Source organism: Poecilia reticulata, chromosome 15 (assembly GCF_904066995.2).
Source record: "Poecilia reticulata chromosome 15, P_reticulata-male-v2, whole genome shotgun sequence".
NCBI lineage: Eukaryota > Metazoa > Chordata > Actinopteri > Cyprinodontiformes > Poeciliidae > Poecilia > Poecilia reticulata.
In genome coordinates this window covers 20558575-20578570 of record NC_088844.1, presented here as the reverse complement: position 1 = coordinate 20578570, position 19996 = coordinate 20558575, and the positions used below count along the sequence as shown (strand labels likewise).

The following is a 19996-nucleotide window of genomic DNA, read 5'->3' as shown; positions in this document are numbered from 1 at the left end:
TTTGACATATTAGTTCAATTTTAATATGACACTTTCATTGACCTTCTTCTTTAGTAGTATATTGTAAATATAATTTTGTGTTTATTTTAAGCAGAAAGTGCTGTTTATGATGTTCAAAAACAACAGTTTTTCTCCAAAATATTCTTTCCGGACTTTCAGATTTAGCCAAAATCTTATATGAGGCGACTGGTATTTCAAAATCTCAAAACTATGTTTATATGGCATCCAAAAGGGTTAGAACAATAAATCTTTGATAAAAAATTTATTTTTTTACCTGCCATTTGTATTTTTAATGTGCAATTTTCTAGCTTTGAGCTTTTCCCTCTTAACCTTTTTGTAAATAGTGTCTTATCACTTATGTTTCTTTTTTAACTTAATTAAAACAATAGACAATAAAGTAAATCTTAGTGTAATCAAGTATAATCATTGATTACCTTAATAGTTAACTCTCACTTGTTATTCTGATCTTTAGAAGATCCTAAATTATTCTTGGAATCTGTATCTGAGATTCCAAGAATTTCATTGCTGCTTTAAATTTCAAGCTCGTTTGACGGGAAAGAAAAGAGTTCATCCTCTAATTGCTTTTGTTCAAAGATTATAATCCTGATTTGACCACATTACGTCTAGTTGTTTTGAACGTACAGAGCTGTTTACTTGAAGGTAGTTCTTGCATTAACCTGGGGGGCGAGACTGGGAGCTAAAGTGTGTGATGATGTTTTTCTTAAACCAAGATCATCCGTTTCTGGATTAGTCGTCTGCTGGGCTCGATAGATTTCCAACTTTTTCTTCCACTGGAAGCACAAGGCTGTTGCTTCTGCACCGTCCGAGTTTGGCTCCGGCTGCTTCAAACCCTGGAATGATGGAAAAAAGCAAAACTCAGAGGCCGAGAACAAACCCCCCCCAAAAAAAACCACATCATGTAATATTTGCAGTTATCTATAAGAAGTGATGAAAAGTTTTCAATGGAATCATAATCAAGTAAATCACGATTCATATCAATGAAATATTAGTTACTTATTCATTTTCTTATTGTTGGAATTTATTAGTTATAATATATCTGGCTGTTCTTTTTTATTTATTTTTTTTATTTTTATTTTTTTAAACTTGCGTTAATTTTGTTGTTTCCCCCTTACAGACAGTTATGGGGAAACTGTACAGACAAGTATGGTTAAGATACTGTTTTTTTATTTTAACTTTGTTTTTAACTCTATTTTTCTTGGCTTCTGTAAAGCACTTATTGCTCCATTTTATTTGCAATTTCAACATGACTGAATATATAAAACATAACTGAACACAAATGGGGAAAAAAAATCAAACAAATAATGACGTTAATAGTCCAGTGAGTGGTAAAGACTTGAAACAAAAAAAAAACTGTGAATGGCAAAGCAGAAAGAAAAAATCTATAAACAGCAGCAACAACAAATCAACTGCTTTTTAAAAAAAAGTACACTGCTGCTCATCTGCATTTGGCTTAAGGCTGCACAGACAATCTTGGAAAATATTTGAAGATAATTTTGTGTAGGAAAAAAAAATCTGAGGGACAATTAGTTACAAGAAATGTGGTGGGAATTATTTATGTTCACGTTTAACAGTTTAATTTTATAACATCTGATTATTTGGTTTCCTAAAAGACCTGAGCAATATTACATATCAGTGTGACTGTGTCGATGTGTGGAGTTATACTGACCGTGATGCAGGCTGTTTCTGCAGCGTGAACCCCTCTCAGAACAGTCTGAAGAAGGTTTTGTGCATTCTTCACCAGAATCTCATCAGACGATTTGCAGCCAGGCGTTACAGCGTTCACACTATGTAAATAAATTAACTCAGTAAATACGTTGACAGTGGCATTTATTGTGTAATCTAGTCTGTTTTATTTGTCTCCCTGACAGATTTTGTCTGCTTTTGCTTTTTTGTTGTTATGAAAACAAAATTTTTGATATCATATAGAGATAAATTGAGTAACATCATATGAGTTTTCAATTGATGTTAATTTATTCAGGGTAATAAACTACATCCCAGCCACCATGACCCTGTGTGAAAATATAATATCCCCCCTTTATTAAAACATAAACTAACTGTTGTTAACCACACTTTTGGTCAAAAGTGGTTACATGGGTGACCTCATGTAACCCAAGTGACATATGGTCACTTGGGTTAATTTACAGAACAATGGTTGAAAGCACACCACTGAGTCCATGGGCAAAAAATAAATAAATAAATTAAGGTTTTGGAAAGGCTTATAAGAGTTTGGTCCTAAATCTAGTTGAGATGCTGTGACAAACCCTTAAACAAGTTGTTCATGTCTGAAAACCCTCCCAAATGGTGGAACGCCAATTTCACCATTTTTAAGTCAACAGCGACTTAAAAGACTCACTTGATTCCAAGTTTTGGGGTTGGCGAGCAAATACTTTTTTCACAAAATGCCATGTTGACTTGGGCAGCTTAATCCCCTTAAAAAATGAAATACTTCAAAAACTGTTATAATTTAATCAATTTACCCCAGTCTGATAAAATTTGTTTGATGAAGTGAAGTATAAACAGAAGTAAAAACAGAAGAACTCTGTATGCCAACAAATACGGCACCTTAGGCTTAAAAATCCCTAACCTGGAAATGATGCTGAGCTGATTAGTGATGGTCAGAATCTGCTCAATGATGAGGGACAGTTCAACTGTGCAGTGTTTGTCCAGGCTGTGGTTGGCGATATCGCTAATAAACTGAGTTACTGTCTGACAGTTTGAGATCACCTCTTTGGCTGCATTGACAAACGCATCTTTGTTCTGCACAAAATAAAATAAATGAATTAGTGATGCCTGAAACACTGATGGAAAGAAGTAACTTCTGTTGGTAATTACCAGTATCGGGCCTTTCTTTTTTAAGTACTGTGTCATGTGACTTATTGTGTCGGCCATCTTTCTCGTCACCTGGACTATTTTGTTGTCCTTTGGATCCCAGGTGTCACTTTGTTGCTTCAGAAAAATGGAGGTGTAACTTAGAGGAAAATCTTCCCTGTATGCGGTAGACGTGGCCCCAAACTGTAAAGAAACACCAGATTCAGATTTTATTGTGACACTAAATAATTTTTAAACTCTTAATTCATGCCAATATTGAATTTCTTACGTCTTTTTTCTCAGCTTTGGGTTCATGTTTCACAGCAGCTGTGAGGAACAGATTAGTTTCTGCTGCATCTACTGTTTCTGCATTGCCTCTCTGCAGTGGAGGCATTTTGTCAGGGTATTCCACATCTTTGACTCTAGATGGCGTCATTGCCAACTCTTTGTTGAAATCCTCGTATGACTTTCCCTGTAAACCAGCCTTGATGCTCTCCTTAACTTCTTGTTGAATCCCGTCTTGCTTCATAATCTCTGCCACGAGATAATGAGCTTTTGCTGACCAGCACTGGATCTGCACTTCTAAACTGAGGGTGTCACATAGATAATGAGTTTCTACGATGAGCCTCGCCCTGCTGATTATGTCTGAGATCTGAAAGCACAGGTGATCGTTGATGGACCTCAGGTTAGAACGGGCCCGTGGGTCACGGATGTAGTTCAAGCAATCCTCCGCTCTTCTGGCTGCTAATTGAACGTTTTCAACAAGTTTCTCTGCGGCCTTTTCAAATTTGTGCTCTGCTTCTTCTGAATGTTCAGATGCAGAATTAGTAATGTCAACAATGCTTTGAAAAGCGGAGACAAAGTTTCTGTTCTCTTTGCCTAGCTGATTAGAAAGCACTCTAATTTCAACAAAGAGTCGTCTCTGTAGGAATTCTGATTTTGCAAGTTGGTTCAGATTTGGGATTGCGTCAAGTTCTTCTAAGACTTCAAGATAAGCATCAGTGAGTATTTTTAGCTCATTCTGGCAGATCGTCAGATGTTTTGACTTGTAAGCACTTTTGCAGTTCAGACTAGTGAGTCTTGCAGCCTCTTGGATCCTTAAGGAGTTCTCCGACAGAGCTGACAGTCGCTTCTGAGGGTTCAGCTGATATATTGCAGCCGATATCCCTAAAATCTTATCCAAGGAATTCAGCAAAATCTGAACCGAGAGACCCCAAAGGAGACAGAGCCCCTCACGATTATCCACTTGTCTTTCAGGTAAAGAGGAAAGCTCTATGAGAAACTTTGTATTGTTCTGGGTTTTGCTCAGCTTGTTGTTCAAAACGCTGAATGTTTCCTGAGAATCAGCGGATTTCAAATCAGACGATGTCAGGGACTGGACCACACGTGTGCATAAACTCACCGCTTCATTTAGATTCTGCGTAGCACTGGATGTGGTAGTTTGCAGGTATTTTTGCAGTTCATCACACGCAACGTGATACCACGTTCCAGCTACAGGAAGTAAAACCTTTCGGATGTTGCTAATGAGGTCAGAGAACTGCACGCTGTGTTTGCGGAGAGCCTCAGTGCTCATTGATGAACTCATTGCCATTTCTTGCGCTGTCTGGACCAACAGTGGCGTCAGCGACACCAATTCTGATCTACAGCTTTCCAGCGTCTGTGACTCAATTGTGTCGACAATCGCTGAGCTGTCCTTCGCGGCCTGGACGTAGCAGTTCGACAGCTCAAGAACGCCAGTGCAGACCTGGTTGAGGGTGGACACGTCTTTCCCTTTAGTCACAGTCAAAACTTCATACAGAAGGGGTAAAAGGTCAACGTGGATCAGTTTAGGTTCATCGTGGACAGCTGCCTTCTTTAAATCATTGCTGTCATATTTATGAGCTGCTTCTGCTTCTACAGTTTCCGTATCTGAGGGTTCATCGTGTTTTGTGAGAGAATCCATTTGCATCACTTCAGAAAGAGGAGAGTCTCTTGCCACATGATCCAGGCTCGTCCCGTGAATATCCTCTAATTGTGAACAGGACTGTGAGATTTCTGGCCTGCGTGCCGCCTCTCGCAGCGGGCTGAGGAGATGTGGGTGCTTGTGTCCATCCAGTCCTTCTCTCAGCACCTTAAAATGCTGAATCGCTGCTGAAACATTGTTTGCAAATGTGGAATACATCTCCACATTCAGAGTGGATGCAAAGTGGAGCATGTGTCCGACCGACTCACCCACTTTGGTTTGAGAGGACTGAGCCTGTTTGACAAGGACCAGCAGGCCGTTCCTGTATATCGGGTTATCGCTTCTGTCCAGATGCCGTCTGACTGACCGAATCACCAGCTTCATGTAGGAAATTAGGTTTTTAGCATGTTCATCAAATATCTTATAGCTCTGTTCTCTGTAGGCTTCATCGCATCCATGACGCTCCTTGACCATTTCATCGACTGCAAGACTTGTGAACTCTCTTAAGTCCATCACATCACTTAGAGCATCCTGTAGCTGACTCGTCTCCTCCTCCCATTTCAGGCACACATCATGAAGCTTTGGAAGGGTTTGCCATGAATTATCCCCCAGCTCCAGGGAAAGAAGGGCAATCTGAGCCCTTAGTCTTACAAGGCACGCCTGTGAGTTCTCCACACTCTCCAAGCTCTTTGCATCTTCAGCAACAGCTGAGACAAAGGTTGCTACTTGGATTATGCAATCAGTGGACGATATGAAATCCTCAACTGCTGGCTGGAGAAACGTCAGATCAATGATCTCAGCAGCTTCAGTGTCCAAGAGCCGTCTTACTGTGCCTAAAAGATCATTGGCTGTGCAAGGGGCAGCCAGAAACATGTCCAAGACTTGATGAAGAACTGCCGTTTTTAGTACTTTATCCAGTATTTGTATTTGTTGGATTAACAAAAGGCACGTCTTATTAGATCTCAGTTCAGTGTCACCACTTTCTTCTGAGGATTTTAAGATCCGTTTTATGTCAGACCAGAAGCGCAGAATGTGACGGCAGTGGCTCACTATTCTTTGCTGCGACTCTCTTCGTGAACAATTGGCTACAACCATGGCATGGAAGACGATGTCTCTCACCATGCTGTCAAAGCCACTGTCCTGAATAAGTGCACTAGAGTAATTATCAAGTAAATGCAACAGGCTGTGATGCCTCCCAGTGTAGAACCCATAGGGACCCAGTGGTCCCTTGTGGCTGTCGCTCCTGAGAGTTACACTGATGTCGCTAACCGTGGTTTGGACTTTGTCTAGAATGAACCTCTTGGCAACTTGGGCCTGGTCACTTGTAGGGTGTTTGATGGTGGTGCACATTGCTGTGTGGAGCATGGAGATGCACCTCCTCAGTGTTTCTAAGGAGTCAAGAAGCTGCTTTGTTTGTCTGGGATCCAGTAAGGAGTTGGCCCTGTCCACCGTGAGGTCATTAAGGGTGAGCAAAGATTCAGAAAAGTCTTTAAAGGACCTGAGGAGAGATTTAATATCCAAAGAGGAGCCGAGCTCAGAGAGGGACTCTAGAACCCGATCAGCTGCAGCCAGAACTTTCCTCACAACCGCACTGTCCGCCACCAAAAGGACCTACAAGCAGACAGATCACTGTCAGCCACAAGCAACATATTTTAACAGAAATTTGACACATAATTCAAAACAAACAAAGACATGAACAACAAAGTCTATTCTATTTACTTTTTTTTCATTTATTGAAATGTCTGGGCATAGAAAGAGTCACAAAAAGAAGGTAACTTTTGCTTAGTGATGCAAGAGATGACACTGCTTTCTGGTATAAAACAGTACAATGTGATCCAGAAGAATCATTACATCTCAACTTATAGAAGCAGTTGGAGCAAGAAAATCTCTCCAGTTATGAGAGAGAATTCAAATATGTTAAAAAGTATGGCCCCTTTTAAGAGTTTCTGTGCCGAGTTATCTAGGTGAAATGAAACGTGCGCAATAAGCACATAAATTAAGATTTCCATTTTTTTTATGTTCAGGTCATATGTAGACATTTATTTAATTCATTGCTTTGAAGATTAGGTAAAAAAAAGTTACATGTAAAGCTTTAGTAAAAGTGAACACCTTCAGTGCATTTTTTTTAGGATTTTATGCAATCTTTGCAGTGGGCAGATGAGTGGTTTTCAAAACTTCTCACAAACAAAAATCAGAAAAAAAAAATCTCCCAAGTGTGTAAGTATTTGAAGTTCATTTTCAAGTCCTGCTAGATTCTTGTTTGGATTTAGCTCTGGAGTTTGACTGGCTGGGACATTTGACAGGGTCATTGTGGTGCTGACAGATGAATGTCAAATCCTTTGCAGCTCTGTAACCTCAATTTTTTAATCGGCTCTAACCAGATTGCCCAGCCATGTTAAAGAAATGCATCCCCAAAGCACTTTGTAGTCCTGCCACTACAAAGTTGTATAGTGGGAATGATTCAGTGATGTGAACCTTCAACTCTCTGTCACACGTAGCATGTCAACCTGATCTCATCTGACCAGAGCTCTTTCATGCTATAGGGTGATTTCATACCAGTCAACAACTTTTTTTTCTTGTCTCTCCCCAACAAAGCCCAGATAGAAAATGTAAAAATAAATAAATAAATAAGGACAATTTCAAAATATCTCTTCACTAAACTTCGCAAAATTAAACGCTTTACTTTGAGAACTCCCAGGAAAACATTCTGAGTCGCGGTGATGAGTTCCTCTCTGTGCTCAGGCAGATTAGGCTGGATGCTGAGTTTCTGCGCCGCCAGCAGGACGTGGCGCCCGGTCACACAGAGCGGCTCCAGCAGCGACGACATCTCCATGTGCAGAACTTCATCTTCTGTATTACTAATTAGCCTGAAAGTTGAAGGGTCTGCATTAATCCGACCACACAGCAGAAACCAGCTGACTAAAAGGTGCATACCTGGAGACCACTGCCGCCATGTTGTCGGTGGCTTTAGCTACCCCGAGAGCCGCTGCCTCCAGCCGGCTGAACAGCTCGGACTCATCATCCATATTGTCACACAGCAGCACCAGGTAACATAAATGAGTTGCAATGGGGGCCACCACCCTCTCCAAAGCTGCGGTCCTGACAAAGCTGTGCTCCAGTAACGAGGACATAGCTCTGATAGTAGCTCTTACTGGTGAAAATGAGCCTGTGGTGCTTCAGCTCCGGTCAATGCTGGAGCTGTTTTAATAATTCAGCAGGTGCTTGATTTCAGTGTTTCATAGCAACTGTTGTCACCTCATCAACTTTACACATTAGCAAGTGATAAAGTATGGACAATTCTTCTTTAAGATCAATTTTGTATCTATTGAAGAAACTCCACAGGTGTTCTTGGATAATCGACTACTTCAAAGATTTTTGTGAAAAACTCCACTTGCTAGTACATTTAGAAAATATGTCACCAATACAATTATGGTTTAAAAACCTTAAAATAAACATGTCTGATTAAAAATCTGTGTTTTTCCTACGATACTAGCGTAACAAGACTGATGTTAAAATATATTTGGTGATAGTGATTTTTAGGTTCAAATATTTTGAATGGCACAAAAACCACTGTGTACCTGAGATGTTAACTTAGCAGTAACAGGAAGTGGGATAATTTAATGTAGCTTATATATAAATATATGAAGGTAAATTCATAGATTTAAAACATAAAAACCCATCTGTCAAAAATTTTTATTGGACATAAATATTTTATAAAATAATGGCATTTTAAATTAATTTACTGCAGTATTGCTTTTATATTGACTATTAAGTCAAGTTAGAAAAATAGAAATGATAATTTACATAAAGATAAGTATGAAAAATGTTTTTACCCACCACACATTTCATGTTGGGCGGGGGGGAAACAGTGCCGAATTCAAAAAACAAGAAGTTCAACTTTTGTAACTACTTAAATTTCACAATTTTAAATGTATATATTTTAATGTTTTGAGTGGTTAAATATTATGATCCATAAAAAGAAACTGTAAGAAACTAAAATAAAACAAGAAAACATTGTAATATACCACACCAAAAAAAATGACCGGACATCAATTGTATCTGGAACTAGAAGACGCTTATAACAAAATCCATTCATATTCTGAAATGCTGATACTGTTTCATTCCTCAACGTTTTGTTAATTCAGAAGCAGTGATGCTCCCAGCAGGTGGCGCAAAACTCCATCAAAAACAAAGCACTCAACCGAAGAAAGTAAACAAGCACAGAGTTTGGATATTTCACTCTGAAATTTATCGACAGATAAATATACAGCTCAGTCATGACTTTAAACATCAAAGGTACAGCACACTATAATGGAAATGATACTCACTGACAGTAGTACACTCAGAACAAAAGTCCAAACATCGGCGTGATAAACGAAGGCATCCAACACTGAATCATCACAGTTAGACTTTTACAAAAACAAACAGAACAAAACAAAAGTCAAGTGTTGGTTTCCTAAATGAATTCATAAATGAAGTTTAGCATCTTTGACTTTGGTGCAGAGGAAGGACGTGAAGGTGTACAGTATACGCTGCTGTGATGCCAGTGAAATTCAATAGTGACAAAATATTCTGCACAATAAAAGACTGAAGCAGCCATTAGTAGCTATAAAGTGGCTTAAAGTTTAAGTCTAAGCAGGTTAGGAAATATTTGAGCTCTTAAGGATTGCACTTTTACTGTGAATCTGATACATACTGTGCGGTCATTTTTCTTTTAATTTTTCATAATTTAAAAGTGGGAATGTGGGGCCAGTTGCAATAGGTTCACTAAGCGTCCTGATTATAAAGCTTGTTTTAAAGTTTTTATTCTCAACCTGTGAGACAATCTATCCTTTTGATCCCTTTATCTTAAACTGAGTTATTCCCATGATCCCCAAAGAGCTTGTTTTTGTGTAGCGGCTGAGTGCAGCCAAGTTCCATTTATTTTTAGGCCATTACTCATGCCGTCGAGCCCTGTAAACAACTCTTAAGAAGTGTAAAAATTTTCATGACTTATCCCTCAATGGGGATTTCCTATTTGACTCTAAAACCCAACTTAAAAAGAAATAATAATACAGAGTCTAGAGCAGGTTTTAACAAAGCAAAACTAGAGGTTTTATACCAACAGTCTTTCATGAGAAAATTAATTTTCAGGGGGACGAACTTCAAAAATCTGATGCACACTTTTGAAACAGCTTGGTTCAATTTTAAATATGTCAAAATTCAAAAAGTCCGATAAGAGCAAAGGGCTGGTCACACTGAAAAAGCTTGAAATTTGAATGCTAAGATTGAACAATATTTTGTATTTTACACATAAAATAAAATAGACTAAAGAAATAAAGTTATAACTGATATCTCTACAGTGCTTGATGACATAAGATTGAACAATGCTCCCATCGTCTTTAAAGGGCTTTAAAAAAAAAAAATTCTAAAAGGCATGCAGAGTCAGATGTGTAGAAATAAAATTACACAGAGAAAGGTAGAAAAGAGATACAGGCGCATCTCAATTAATTAGAATATCAGGAAGAAGTTTATTTATTTAAGTAATTTCAATTAAAAAGTGAAAGTCATATAAGGGATCATGTGACACTGTCTGGAATATGCCTTAAGTCTGTGATTATTCCTGTTATTTGTGCATGATTCTTTGCCACATGTTTTCCTTCCATTAAACTTTCTTTTGCAGTTTCATGGCTTAGTCTCTTTCTGGAGGTTGTCAGAAGCTGTCAATTGACAGCTTCTAAATTGTCAATGACAATTTAACAATTTTGTATAATTTCTTGATCAAAAATCTCTCTTTTTGTTGTTCTCCTGCAATTCTGATACGCCACACTGAAGATTTATTAAATTTGAGCTTCAAATCATGAAAACAAATAGACAATAATGCTTCAGATACGTCACTCTATGTGTAAATAATTAAAAGGAGTTTCAGTTTAACTTAAATATTGAAATAAATGTAACTTTTTGATCATATTCTAACTCACTGAAACACATCAGAACAAACCTTTAGGGATGAGCTGAAAATACGGACGACTCCACTCATATGTTACAGATTAAAAGCTTTGGAGCAAAATGCATTCATTCTCTTCAAACATCAGTGCTTTCAGGAAAACAAAAAAACAAAAACAAAAAAAAAACTGCAGATGAAGAATGTTTCTAATGGCATTAATAACCTTCCTTTTTTTATATGGCTTGAAAGTGTATGTATAAAAATAAATTTGCTATGTATCACAGCCCTGAGGGTTTTGTTGTCCACCAGTATTCATGCTCTCTACTTCCACAGCTCGGCTCCACCGGCGTGGAGTTCCCTCATCACAGAACAGCCGATTTCCACAGCAAGTATCCTCCTGTGAGCCCCGTATTCACCTCAGAAGCCCCTTCCCTGGACCCCACCACCGACACCCCAAATAATACAGAGTCTCCAGAAAATATGGAGAATAATCTTCTCTTCCACATATGAAAGACTTTGAAGAATCTGGTGCCACCGGGGCGGCTGCGCTCCCAGTGCTATTGGATCCGTCTCGAGCCTAATCTCACTGGCTCCGCTTGGGCCCCAGTCCAATGTCTCAGTGGTCCTTGTCCATCCAGTCCCAGCTTTCATCACTGTCCTTCCGGTTCTTTTCAGCTTCAATGATCTCTCTGTAGTGTCGACGGAAGAAACCCATCTGTAAAGAGAGACAGAGAGAGAGGGAGAGTTTTTGTTTTTAGAGAGGTAGCCACAACTGACTGCAGAGAGCGATGCACTCGCTGCAGAAACACAAAATTTGACCCAAGTATTTTGGTCTAGTTTCTAGTGCAAATATCTTAGTATACTTGAAGTAAGACAAAATAACTCACAAAATTTAGTAAAATATAAGAGCATGTTTCTGTCAATAATTTCCGAATATAGTTTTTTTTTGTTAAGTACTAGGTCCAAGCCGGTTTTTTTCCCACTTATAATATGAGAAGAATGTCTTGTTGTTAATTGGCCAGTGGAACTAGTACTTAAAAGAAAAATCAATATTCACGAATTATTGACCAAAACAAGCTTCTATCTGTTGCTGAAAAGTTGCTTGTAATTCAGTTTTGTCTTATTTCAACTAAGCTATTTGCAGTAGAAACTAAACAAAAATACTTAGATCTTGTTTTTGCAGTGTATTTTTGTGTTTATATCACTTTGCTGCAAATCTAATTTATAGTTGAGGAAATATTTAGTTTATACAAGAAAGTTTCGGGTCGTCAACCAACTGGAAATTGAAACTCGGCCTCAGTTTTTCTTCCATGATTGGCCTGTTTTTAGCTCTTCCACAAACTCTGAAGAAAACCTCCATACATGTTGCTCTTTATGAAAATCTGCAGTGTTTTTTTCCACCAACATTTAACATGAAAAACTGAAAGTATAAATAGTTCTCCAGCTGACTCAGAGCAGCTGAGTTTCTTTAAAAACACCACCAGCGAACGCTTATCTACAATGGCCTCTTGTTTCAGCTGCATTATTCCAAAAATAACACCATGTTAGACTGCAAAACGCGTAAGACCCCATGTGAATGGTGATCGATTATATCTTTCAGTGAAACATCCGAAAGCTGAGACTACTCCCACTGAGAAACAGATGGAAGACAGATAACTTGGGGACAGGAAATCAGTTTGCACTTCAGAGTCAGCCATGCTGTCCACAAGCATCCATAAATTGGAATTAAATATAAAACCATGGGATGTACAGCTGCAAAGCAAATATTTCTCTTCTAGACATGTACTGTTTATTTAGGGAAGCTATACTGTGCAGCAACTTTTATTCAACATTACTACGTCAAGCAGAAAAGCGATGCAAAATTCTGCATCCATCCATTTATCTCCATTTGACGACTAACGTCTATTGATACACAGCTGCACTCCTCTCAGGCATTTCCTGATAAAAGCAATACAGGACATGGACCGGACTTGTAAGCAGGGTTTGCTTTGGCAAGATCTGAGCACTTTGGGAATAGGTCGGATAATGTGTCCCTGAACCGACATTCCAAAGTTTCGTTGTGGTATTCCCGACGGAAGATGAAGCAGAAAAAAAGAAAAGGAGTTTTGTGCCAACAGCGTCTTTGGGTTATCAGTGTAATTGCCATTTCCTCTTTAAATTCGTTTTTTCATGCAGGCGGCATGGTGTGAATTACTGCCCAGTCTGTGATTTGTCCTTTTCATGGTTGTCAAAGCCCTAAAGAAAGCTTTGACCCCCGCCTCCTTTCCCCGACCTCCAGCTGCCTCACGTCAACTGGATCCCGTGTTGACGTACGACCAGTGTACAACACGTTGCTTCTGACTGTCGCACACACTATTTACTAGTTTTTGCACACTGCATGTTGAAAAATATCTAAATATCTAAATCTCTGTTTCTGTGTGTGATTACCTTCCAGAGTAGCACAGCCAGCAGCAGAAAGATGAGAATTCCCACCAGGAGGCTGATGGCGATGATCCAGCCGACGACGTAACCCCTCGGCTCCTGACTGTGGAGGGCCTCGAACACCAGCTGAAACGCAGCAAGATTTAGGGAGTCACACTCGAATACAAAACACATGCACAAAAGAATGCACATGAAGTCACGCGCTGATGACGAAGTTACATTGTGTTTTAAAAAAAGAGCTCTGGTCCAGAATGTCGGCTTAATTCAGGAGGAGCTACAAGTAACTCTGGGACCGGAGAGCAGACGTATAACAATCTAAATCAGTATAACTTGAAAACTCATGTAACTTAATTTGACATAATTAATAATCACTCATTTCCAGGCTATACTTTTTGGTGAGGCCTTTGGATTTCATGCTACACCAGCTGTTTGCAGCACCAGCTGGAAACAACTGGCAGGATAATGTGCTGAGTTACTAAAAATTGTCCTATTTCAATCTTTTCTCATTTCTTTTGAAAGTTGTGTCTCTCCTAGACCCATTTTTGTGATACTTTGCAGAATTATCATTTTAACTAAACTGAGATGGTCGTAGTTTTAGTAAATTTATCTTAGATGCTAGTTTGTAGGAATAGTTGATGTTAGCACTTAACTAACAACCCTTGAGAACTTCTCATGAATATTTTCCTGCAAAAAAAAAAAAAAAGAAATGTTGATAAAATAGTGTTTGGCTTGTTAGGGGATTTTCTTGTTAGGATTCTCAGTTTTCACTGTTAGGTTATGTTCACCAAGCCCACAACAAAATAGAAAAACTCTAAAATATAAATGGAAACTGCACAAAAATACCATATTTTAATATTTGTTCAGTATTTGCAAATACAGCTGTTGACACTTCTTTTTCTGTACAATATAACCCCAAATCATTTGTGGAAAATTAATTTATTTGTTTTCCATTTCAAATGTTTCTTGACATGAGATACAAAATATACTGCACGTGCACCGTTGCAATGGGACCATTACTCAAAATATGTTGCAACAACGACATAATAATAACATAATGGCTGCACCTCTAAAATGTTTTTAATAATTCAGTATCAAATAACCCCATCATTAATTGAATAATTGGATATAAACCAGCAGACCTTTCCAACCATTATTATTACATCAACACATTTATGCTACACACTTAACTTCACTTCTTTCTAATAATTTCTATACTCTATTTAACATGTGTTTATTCAGCATGCTGCATCTGCTTGTGGCTCTACTAATAAAAACTGCTTACAGCCATGAACAACGCTGTTTGAGGAATCAGAGGCGATTATCGACATTGTGCTAATTTGCTAAGCGAACCCAGTTTACTGTTGAGCAGGTTTGCTTCCCTTTTGTTTGACATCTCAGTGTTTTTTTCCATTTTCTGTATCCCATCTCCTGTTAACGTACTCAGTGTAAAACAAAAAAGCATTTTCTGTTACCAGAGTAAAGTGTAAATGTCCCATGTGAAACACTGAACCACTTCACAGTATGTGGTTGCATGAAACAAAGCATTGAGCCAGAGATTTTGGTTTAAGAACAAAAGGAAAAAACATGAACATGACCTCATCTATGCTCTGTTCACTCTGCATTTATGAATATACATTCAGCTCAACTTGCCAAAGTGACTTCAACGGTAGTGTGAACTACTTTCTAATTAATTCAGCTAATAGCTATGTAGTCACTTGTGAGACAATCATAAACTTTGATGATGTCGTGGCAAAATTAGCTTCTGTCCTAAAGCGCACACAGAAACACATCAAACCCGTTTGTGTTTATTGATGTGAGAAGAACTAATCTGTGTCTCAAAATGCATGTCATTTTCTAACATACAGGCCTGTATAATGCATGTTTCAGACAACAGCTCCAAAACTAGGTTTGATTTCTTGAGGAAAGCAGGCATTTAGCTTAGAACAATTAATAGCATTACATCACCCTCTTCCTTTTTTGATTTGACGTGATGGTAAGGGAGTTCTTTGGGTTTAGAATCATTATTTTTTTTTTTTTTAATCTGGCAGCTATTAAAGATATCTAAGCTGTGCCATAAATGGGAGCAATCTGAACATGTTTCCCATGACTCCAGTGAACGCTGTCTGCTGGATAATAAATCACTGACAGCGAAGTTGGTCTACCTAAAAAAAGTGCTCTCTGATTTAAGCGAGACATAAAAACAGTGGACGGAAGATTAGCTGGGGCTGCACAGTGGCGCAGTTGGTAGAGCTGTTGCCTTGCAGCAAGAAGGTTCTGGGTTCGATTCCCGGCCTGGGGTCTTTCTGCATGGAGTTTGCATGTTCTTCCTGTGCATGTGTGGGTTTTCTCCGGGTACTCCGGTTTCCTCCCACAGTCCAAAAACATGACTGTTAGGTTAATTGGCCTCACCAAATTGCCCTTAGGTGTGAGTGTGTGTGTGCATGGTTGTGTGTCTCTGTGTTGCCCTGTGACAGACTGGCGACCTGTCCAGGGTGTACCCTGGACAGGCACCAGCAACCCTCCCTGCAAGAAAATGGATGGATGGATGGATGGAAGATTAGCTGTATAATAAATGTGGCTACAATCATGGAAACTATTTAAATAGTTTTAATAATTTCTTAAGCTGTTGCTTTAATACTTTTACAATCTGTAATTCAAGCATCACATTTCTCTGATTTATGTGTTTCAGTGACCATATTCAAACCCAGTTGACATGAAATTGGTTTCTGTCCAATGACTTGATTTATTAAGATAAAAGTTGAATTTGTAGTGAATTAATTAACAAAAGCAAAGGCTGCTTAACGCGGCATTGAGGCCTGTAGTGTAAAGCCACCTAGATGGATATATTTTCTAAATATCTTAAACAAATCCAAACAATGCTCTTTCTAAAACATCACAGCCTTGCATAATGTGCTTTAGACAAAAGAGGCTGAAGAGCTACTTAAGAGACAGATGAACACGAGTCTCCCTGTGAACTGAAATGTAGCCGGAGACGCCAAGTGTGTGTCAAGACAAAACCAAATACAAAAGTGATGATGAATATTTCTTCTAAATATTTTCCCACGCTAACACTCCAATCACTGAATCCAGATTCCTGGAATTGAACTGTTGTTACGCATACCAAGATATTTATGTGAACAGAAGAGATTAAACTGGTCTACTGGCCATTGGTCTGAACTCTAAACATCCCAGTTCAACAGCTGAACTCACTTTTGTATTCCTAAATATGGACAGTGAATTGAATTTACCCCTTAAAAGGGATCTTATGCAAAATTCACATTTGTGTTCTTCCATTTTGGCTTTTTCTGCTTTTAAGAACAGCCAAAGTGCTTAAACAAACCACCCAGATGTTTTTTTGGCAACAAGTTAATGTTTTGTTGTGTCAGCCAGTCACCTAGCAACCCAAGTGGAGCGCCAGGACATTGGTACAATGGCTGCTGGATAAGTTCAAGTCTTTTGTTGTTGACTTACCATCCATAAACCACTTGCTGTTTTCTTAATGGTTGTGCAGGAGGTTCTACTTCTGCTTTTCAAAGATGTACGGTTGTATAATTGCGCATCTGTTTGCAGCCATTTTCATATGCGAGTTGGGGGGCGTGGCCAGCAGCAGCTTATTTGCATTTAAAGTGACAAGAGGCCTAAAAGTAGTTCATTCTGAGAGGACCTCAAAACAGGCAGAACCAGCTAAAATATCATTACCTAAGAATGATTATATGTAAAAAATGTAAAGGACATGTTTTGTATAGAACATACACCTATCTTAGCCTGTTGAAGGATGCATAATAGGTCACCTTTAATAAATTAAATCATTTCAAAACATACTTTTAGTGTTTATTCTTTGTTGAAGGTGAAACATACGAGCATAACAGTAAATCAAAAACTGAAGGAATGCATAAGAAAGCAAATCACTATTCACCAGACTAATGGTATGAGGGTTTGAGAGCATCTCATGGCTGATAAAAACCAGGGATTTCAGGACATCCTGGGATCAGAGACCACTGTGTACTCAGGCTCGCTGCAATCCCAGGGGCGAGAGCAAGAGTGTTTACCAAAGGCCATAAGAGCAATGGTCAGGGGACAGAGCGCACACTCTAAGTGCTGAAAGAGCTGTGTGGTATGGACGTATTAATACCGGGTCTGAATTTTCCTAGCACCATCATCGCTCGGGGTCAACCTGGTGGCAACCCAGTCAGCACACCAATCTCTCAAGAGATCCCCATGCGAGCCGCCTCGGTCCTCGGTGCAATTGTCAAATTGAATCTGCTGAGCCATTTAATCACTCAGCAAACAGCAGCGGGGGAGGGAGGCTCCCCTGTGTGCAGCTGAAGACCCTCGAAGACGTCGATTCAAGTCGAAGCGCAGTATAGCATCTGGTTCTTGTTCTCATTTTCTTTATTAAGCTGATCCACATTCGAGCTTTTGTGGTTTAAAGAATGCCCAATCACAACCTGATTAACTGTATATATTATGGTAATAAAGCACAGCTACTCATCATTACTGATTTTCATTTTGGTAGTTGGCTTCTATTCTCAGCCAGAACAAACACGGTTTGAAAGGCCAACTCTTTCAAACTCGCATCAAAGGACGATTACTGTTTTCATCGCAATGTACTCAAACTGTGGATACAAATAAATGGACCTTGGATTGCCTTTGGTCGTACTCAGCCAAACCAAAAACTAATCTAAAAAGATGTGCAAGGAGAAACACTCCAAGCTTAAGCTGAAGGGGGTGTCAGAGAACCGAGAACAATTTCTGCTGGCTGGTTATGAAGACATGCAAATAAAATCAAACCCAACTGATCCGTGTACCAGCTATAGGTCAGAAAACGAAAAGCTGCTCAGTGACCAGATAAATGAAACATTTAATCTAACAAATGTTTCTTTGAATTTTACACCAACATGTATGAAAGATCTAAGGATATTTAAACATCTAGAAGTGCAAATAAGCATGTATTAATGCAAATGCTATGTTTTGAACACATGAGCCATGTTGGGTTATAAAGTTTGGATTTGTTAGAAACTTCTAATTTTTCCACTCAAAATTAAGACGACAGGGGACCTTTTCGTTTATTTTTACAAATTAGATCATAAACATTTGAGCAAAAATGTTGTGAACTACATGTAGGATACAGACACGTATGGTCTATGGTTAAAAACACAACGAATAAAAAAATGAATCCTGTCCTGACGTATAACTTTTAAAATGCTTCCAAAAAGTTTAAGAACCGCTGATCAACTCTCAATTACTGATGACTCTAATTGAAAAAAAATCATGAAATATGCACTAAAGACGTGACTTTCTTTTTTTTACCTAAGGAGTGCTGCAAAATCTCAATGTTTCAAAGTGATAAAGATTATTTTGAAAAATATTAGTTATTGCCTATTTGTTAAAGCTAGCAGTATGGGACACTTGCTTATTTTAAATCTATATGAGAAAAAACACAATTTTTGATGTCTGTTTATGCATATTTAAGGAAAAATAAATGTTTTATTTTTTCAATATTTTGAGCAGAACACAATACTTACTGAAATATCTTCTGGCAGCCCGTTTGGCACCTCTATTGCCCTGTGATTAACTTGGACGCTGCCTCTTGTCACAAACTGGATCACAGAGGAACTATCCTGTAGGCATAAAAGTCACCATTATGCTTCTAATTTAAATACCATTCAGCCAGATTTACTGACTTATTAAAACACTCCTTACTATTTTTAAAATTTCCGTGTTCAGCAAAAGTTTTAAGTCTATGTTCAAAGCTTCGTCTTTTAACTGTGGGCCCAGGCTGCAGGAGATTACCATACATGCTCTTCCAGGCCGATCACAATCCTGGGGAAAAATAAAAAATAAAAAAACAAACATAAGTGGATGCAATAAGCAGTGAGAGAGATGTGTGATAAATACAAATAAAATTTTGAATTGCCTATTTACCAAGACTTTGCGCCCAGATTTGGTGAAGAAGGAGAATATGGAGTGGAAGATGTTTTCTTTGTCCTGGGGGATGGTGCAGGGCGTCGGGTTCCTGTGAGAGGTGCAGTTCCCTCGACCGTCTGACACCTAAACACATTACATAACACAAGAATTAAATTATAATTATTTGATACTATAACTACTTGGAGCTGTGTGAAAAAATGAATTTTCAGCGAATGAGGAGTATGTTAGCCTTAGCATGTTGATCGCTAGCATTAGCTTCTTCTGTCTCCTCGGTTTAGTGTCTATTGGTAGTCTCGTCTTTGAGTCCATCTTTTCCAGTTGTTTTTGGTTTATGTGGCTGTTTGTTTGGTAACTTGACTTGTTGAGTTGGGTCAGAATTGCCCTTTGGGGTTTGTTTTGGTAAAAGGTTGAGTTTATCAGGGAGTTTCAGCTGTCCTCATTTTTTCACCTAACTGTGAAACTCTAAAACAAGAAAAGATAGAGTACATGCTGTGTGCAAAGATGTTAAAACTGCGAGTTAAAGATCAGGAGGTGGGGTTTACTCTACTTTCTAAGAAGTGGGCACTAGTTGAAGGATGCAACTAAATCTGCAAGAAAAAAAAGGCTGCACAATCCTGTTTTTTTTTTTTTTTTAATTTGTTGTGTCTTCAAATACTTTTGGGCTGTGGAGGACAACATGGGGCATGTTTTATATCTCAAATAAGCATCTATGACCCAGGTGGAAAGCAGGTTTGAAATGTTTAAAGTTTTAGATACGAGTTTAACCCCAGAATGTCAACACAGTGCCTCTGCCACCACAAAGGGCCCATTCCTACTGTTGTTATGAGTCTCCAGGGCTCACAGGAAGTTCTCCCCTGCAACAAGCTGGCACCCCTCCCACAGATTTCCCATATGGAGTGATTTAGGAGGTGTACGTTTTACTGCCCCGTTGCCCCTCTCCTCTGACAGAC

At 38.7% G+C, this 19996-nt stretch overlaps 2 protein-coding genes across 3 annotated transcripts in view; both read right to left on the bottom strand.

Moving 5' to 3' along the window:
* Positions 1–60: 60 nt before the first annotated feature.
* On the bottom strand, positions 61–7907 carry LOC103477053 (uncharacterized). Of its 2 annotated transcripts, none has more exons than XM_017309097.2 (7): positions 7706–7907; positions 7455–7638; positions 3119–6382; positions 2854–3033; positions 2606–2778; positions 1688–1805; positions 61–851 (listed from the first exon to the last, which is right to left on the bottom strand). In XM_017309097.2, the coding sequence occupies exons 1-7, from the start codon at positions 7900–7902 to the stop codon at positions 651–653; spliced, it is 4317 nt and encodes a 1438-aa protein (XP_017164586.2). In that variant the 5' UTR covers positions 7903–7907; the 3' UTR covers positions 61–650. The 2 variants fall into 2 exon arrangements, with proteins under 2 accessions (XP_017164586.2, XP_017164587.2); XM_017309098.2 differs by having other exon boundaries at positions 7455–7629.
* Positions 7908–8997: 1090 nt separating this feature from the next.
* Positions 8998–19996, bottom strand: part of itga9 (integrin, alpha 9) — a 66461-nt gene continuing 55462 nt past the window's right edge. The window contains exons 24-28 of the mRNA XM_008429923.3: positions 19044–19169; positions 18822–18941; positions 18644–18739; positions 13125–13244; positions 8998–11412 (exon numbers count right to left, since the gene is read on the bottom strand). Coding sequence (XP_008428145.1) covers positions 11314–11412; positions 13125–13244; positions 18644–18739; positions 18822–18941; positions 19044–19169 — 561 coding nt within the window. The 3' untranslated portion in view covers positions 8998–11313. The remainder of the gene's footprint in view (positions 11413–13124; positions 13245–18643; positions 18740–18821; positions 18942–19043; positions 19170–19996) is intronic.

Bases quoted from the DNA above. Each gene is read 5' to 3' on its own strand.
- LOC103477053 (XM_017309097.2), bottom strand. From the start codon at position 7,902: ATGTCCTCGTTACTGGAGCACAGCTTTGTCAGGACCGCAGCTTTGGAG. The intron at 3,034-3,118 runs GTAAGAAATTCA...GTTTCTTTACAG, and splicing joins CCAAAGCTGAGAAAAAAGAC to TTTGGGGCCACGTCTACCGC. The intron at 2,779-2,853 runs GTAATTACCAAC...TATTTTGTGCAG, and splicing joins AAAAGAAAGGCCCGATACTG to AACAAAGATGCGTTTGTCAA.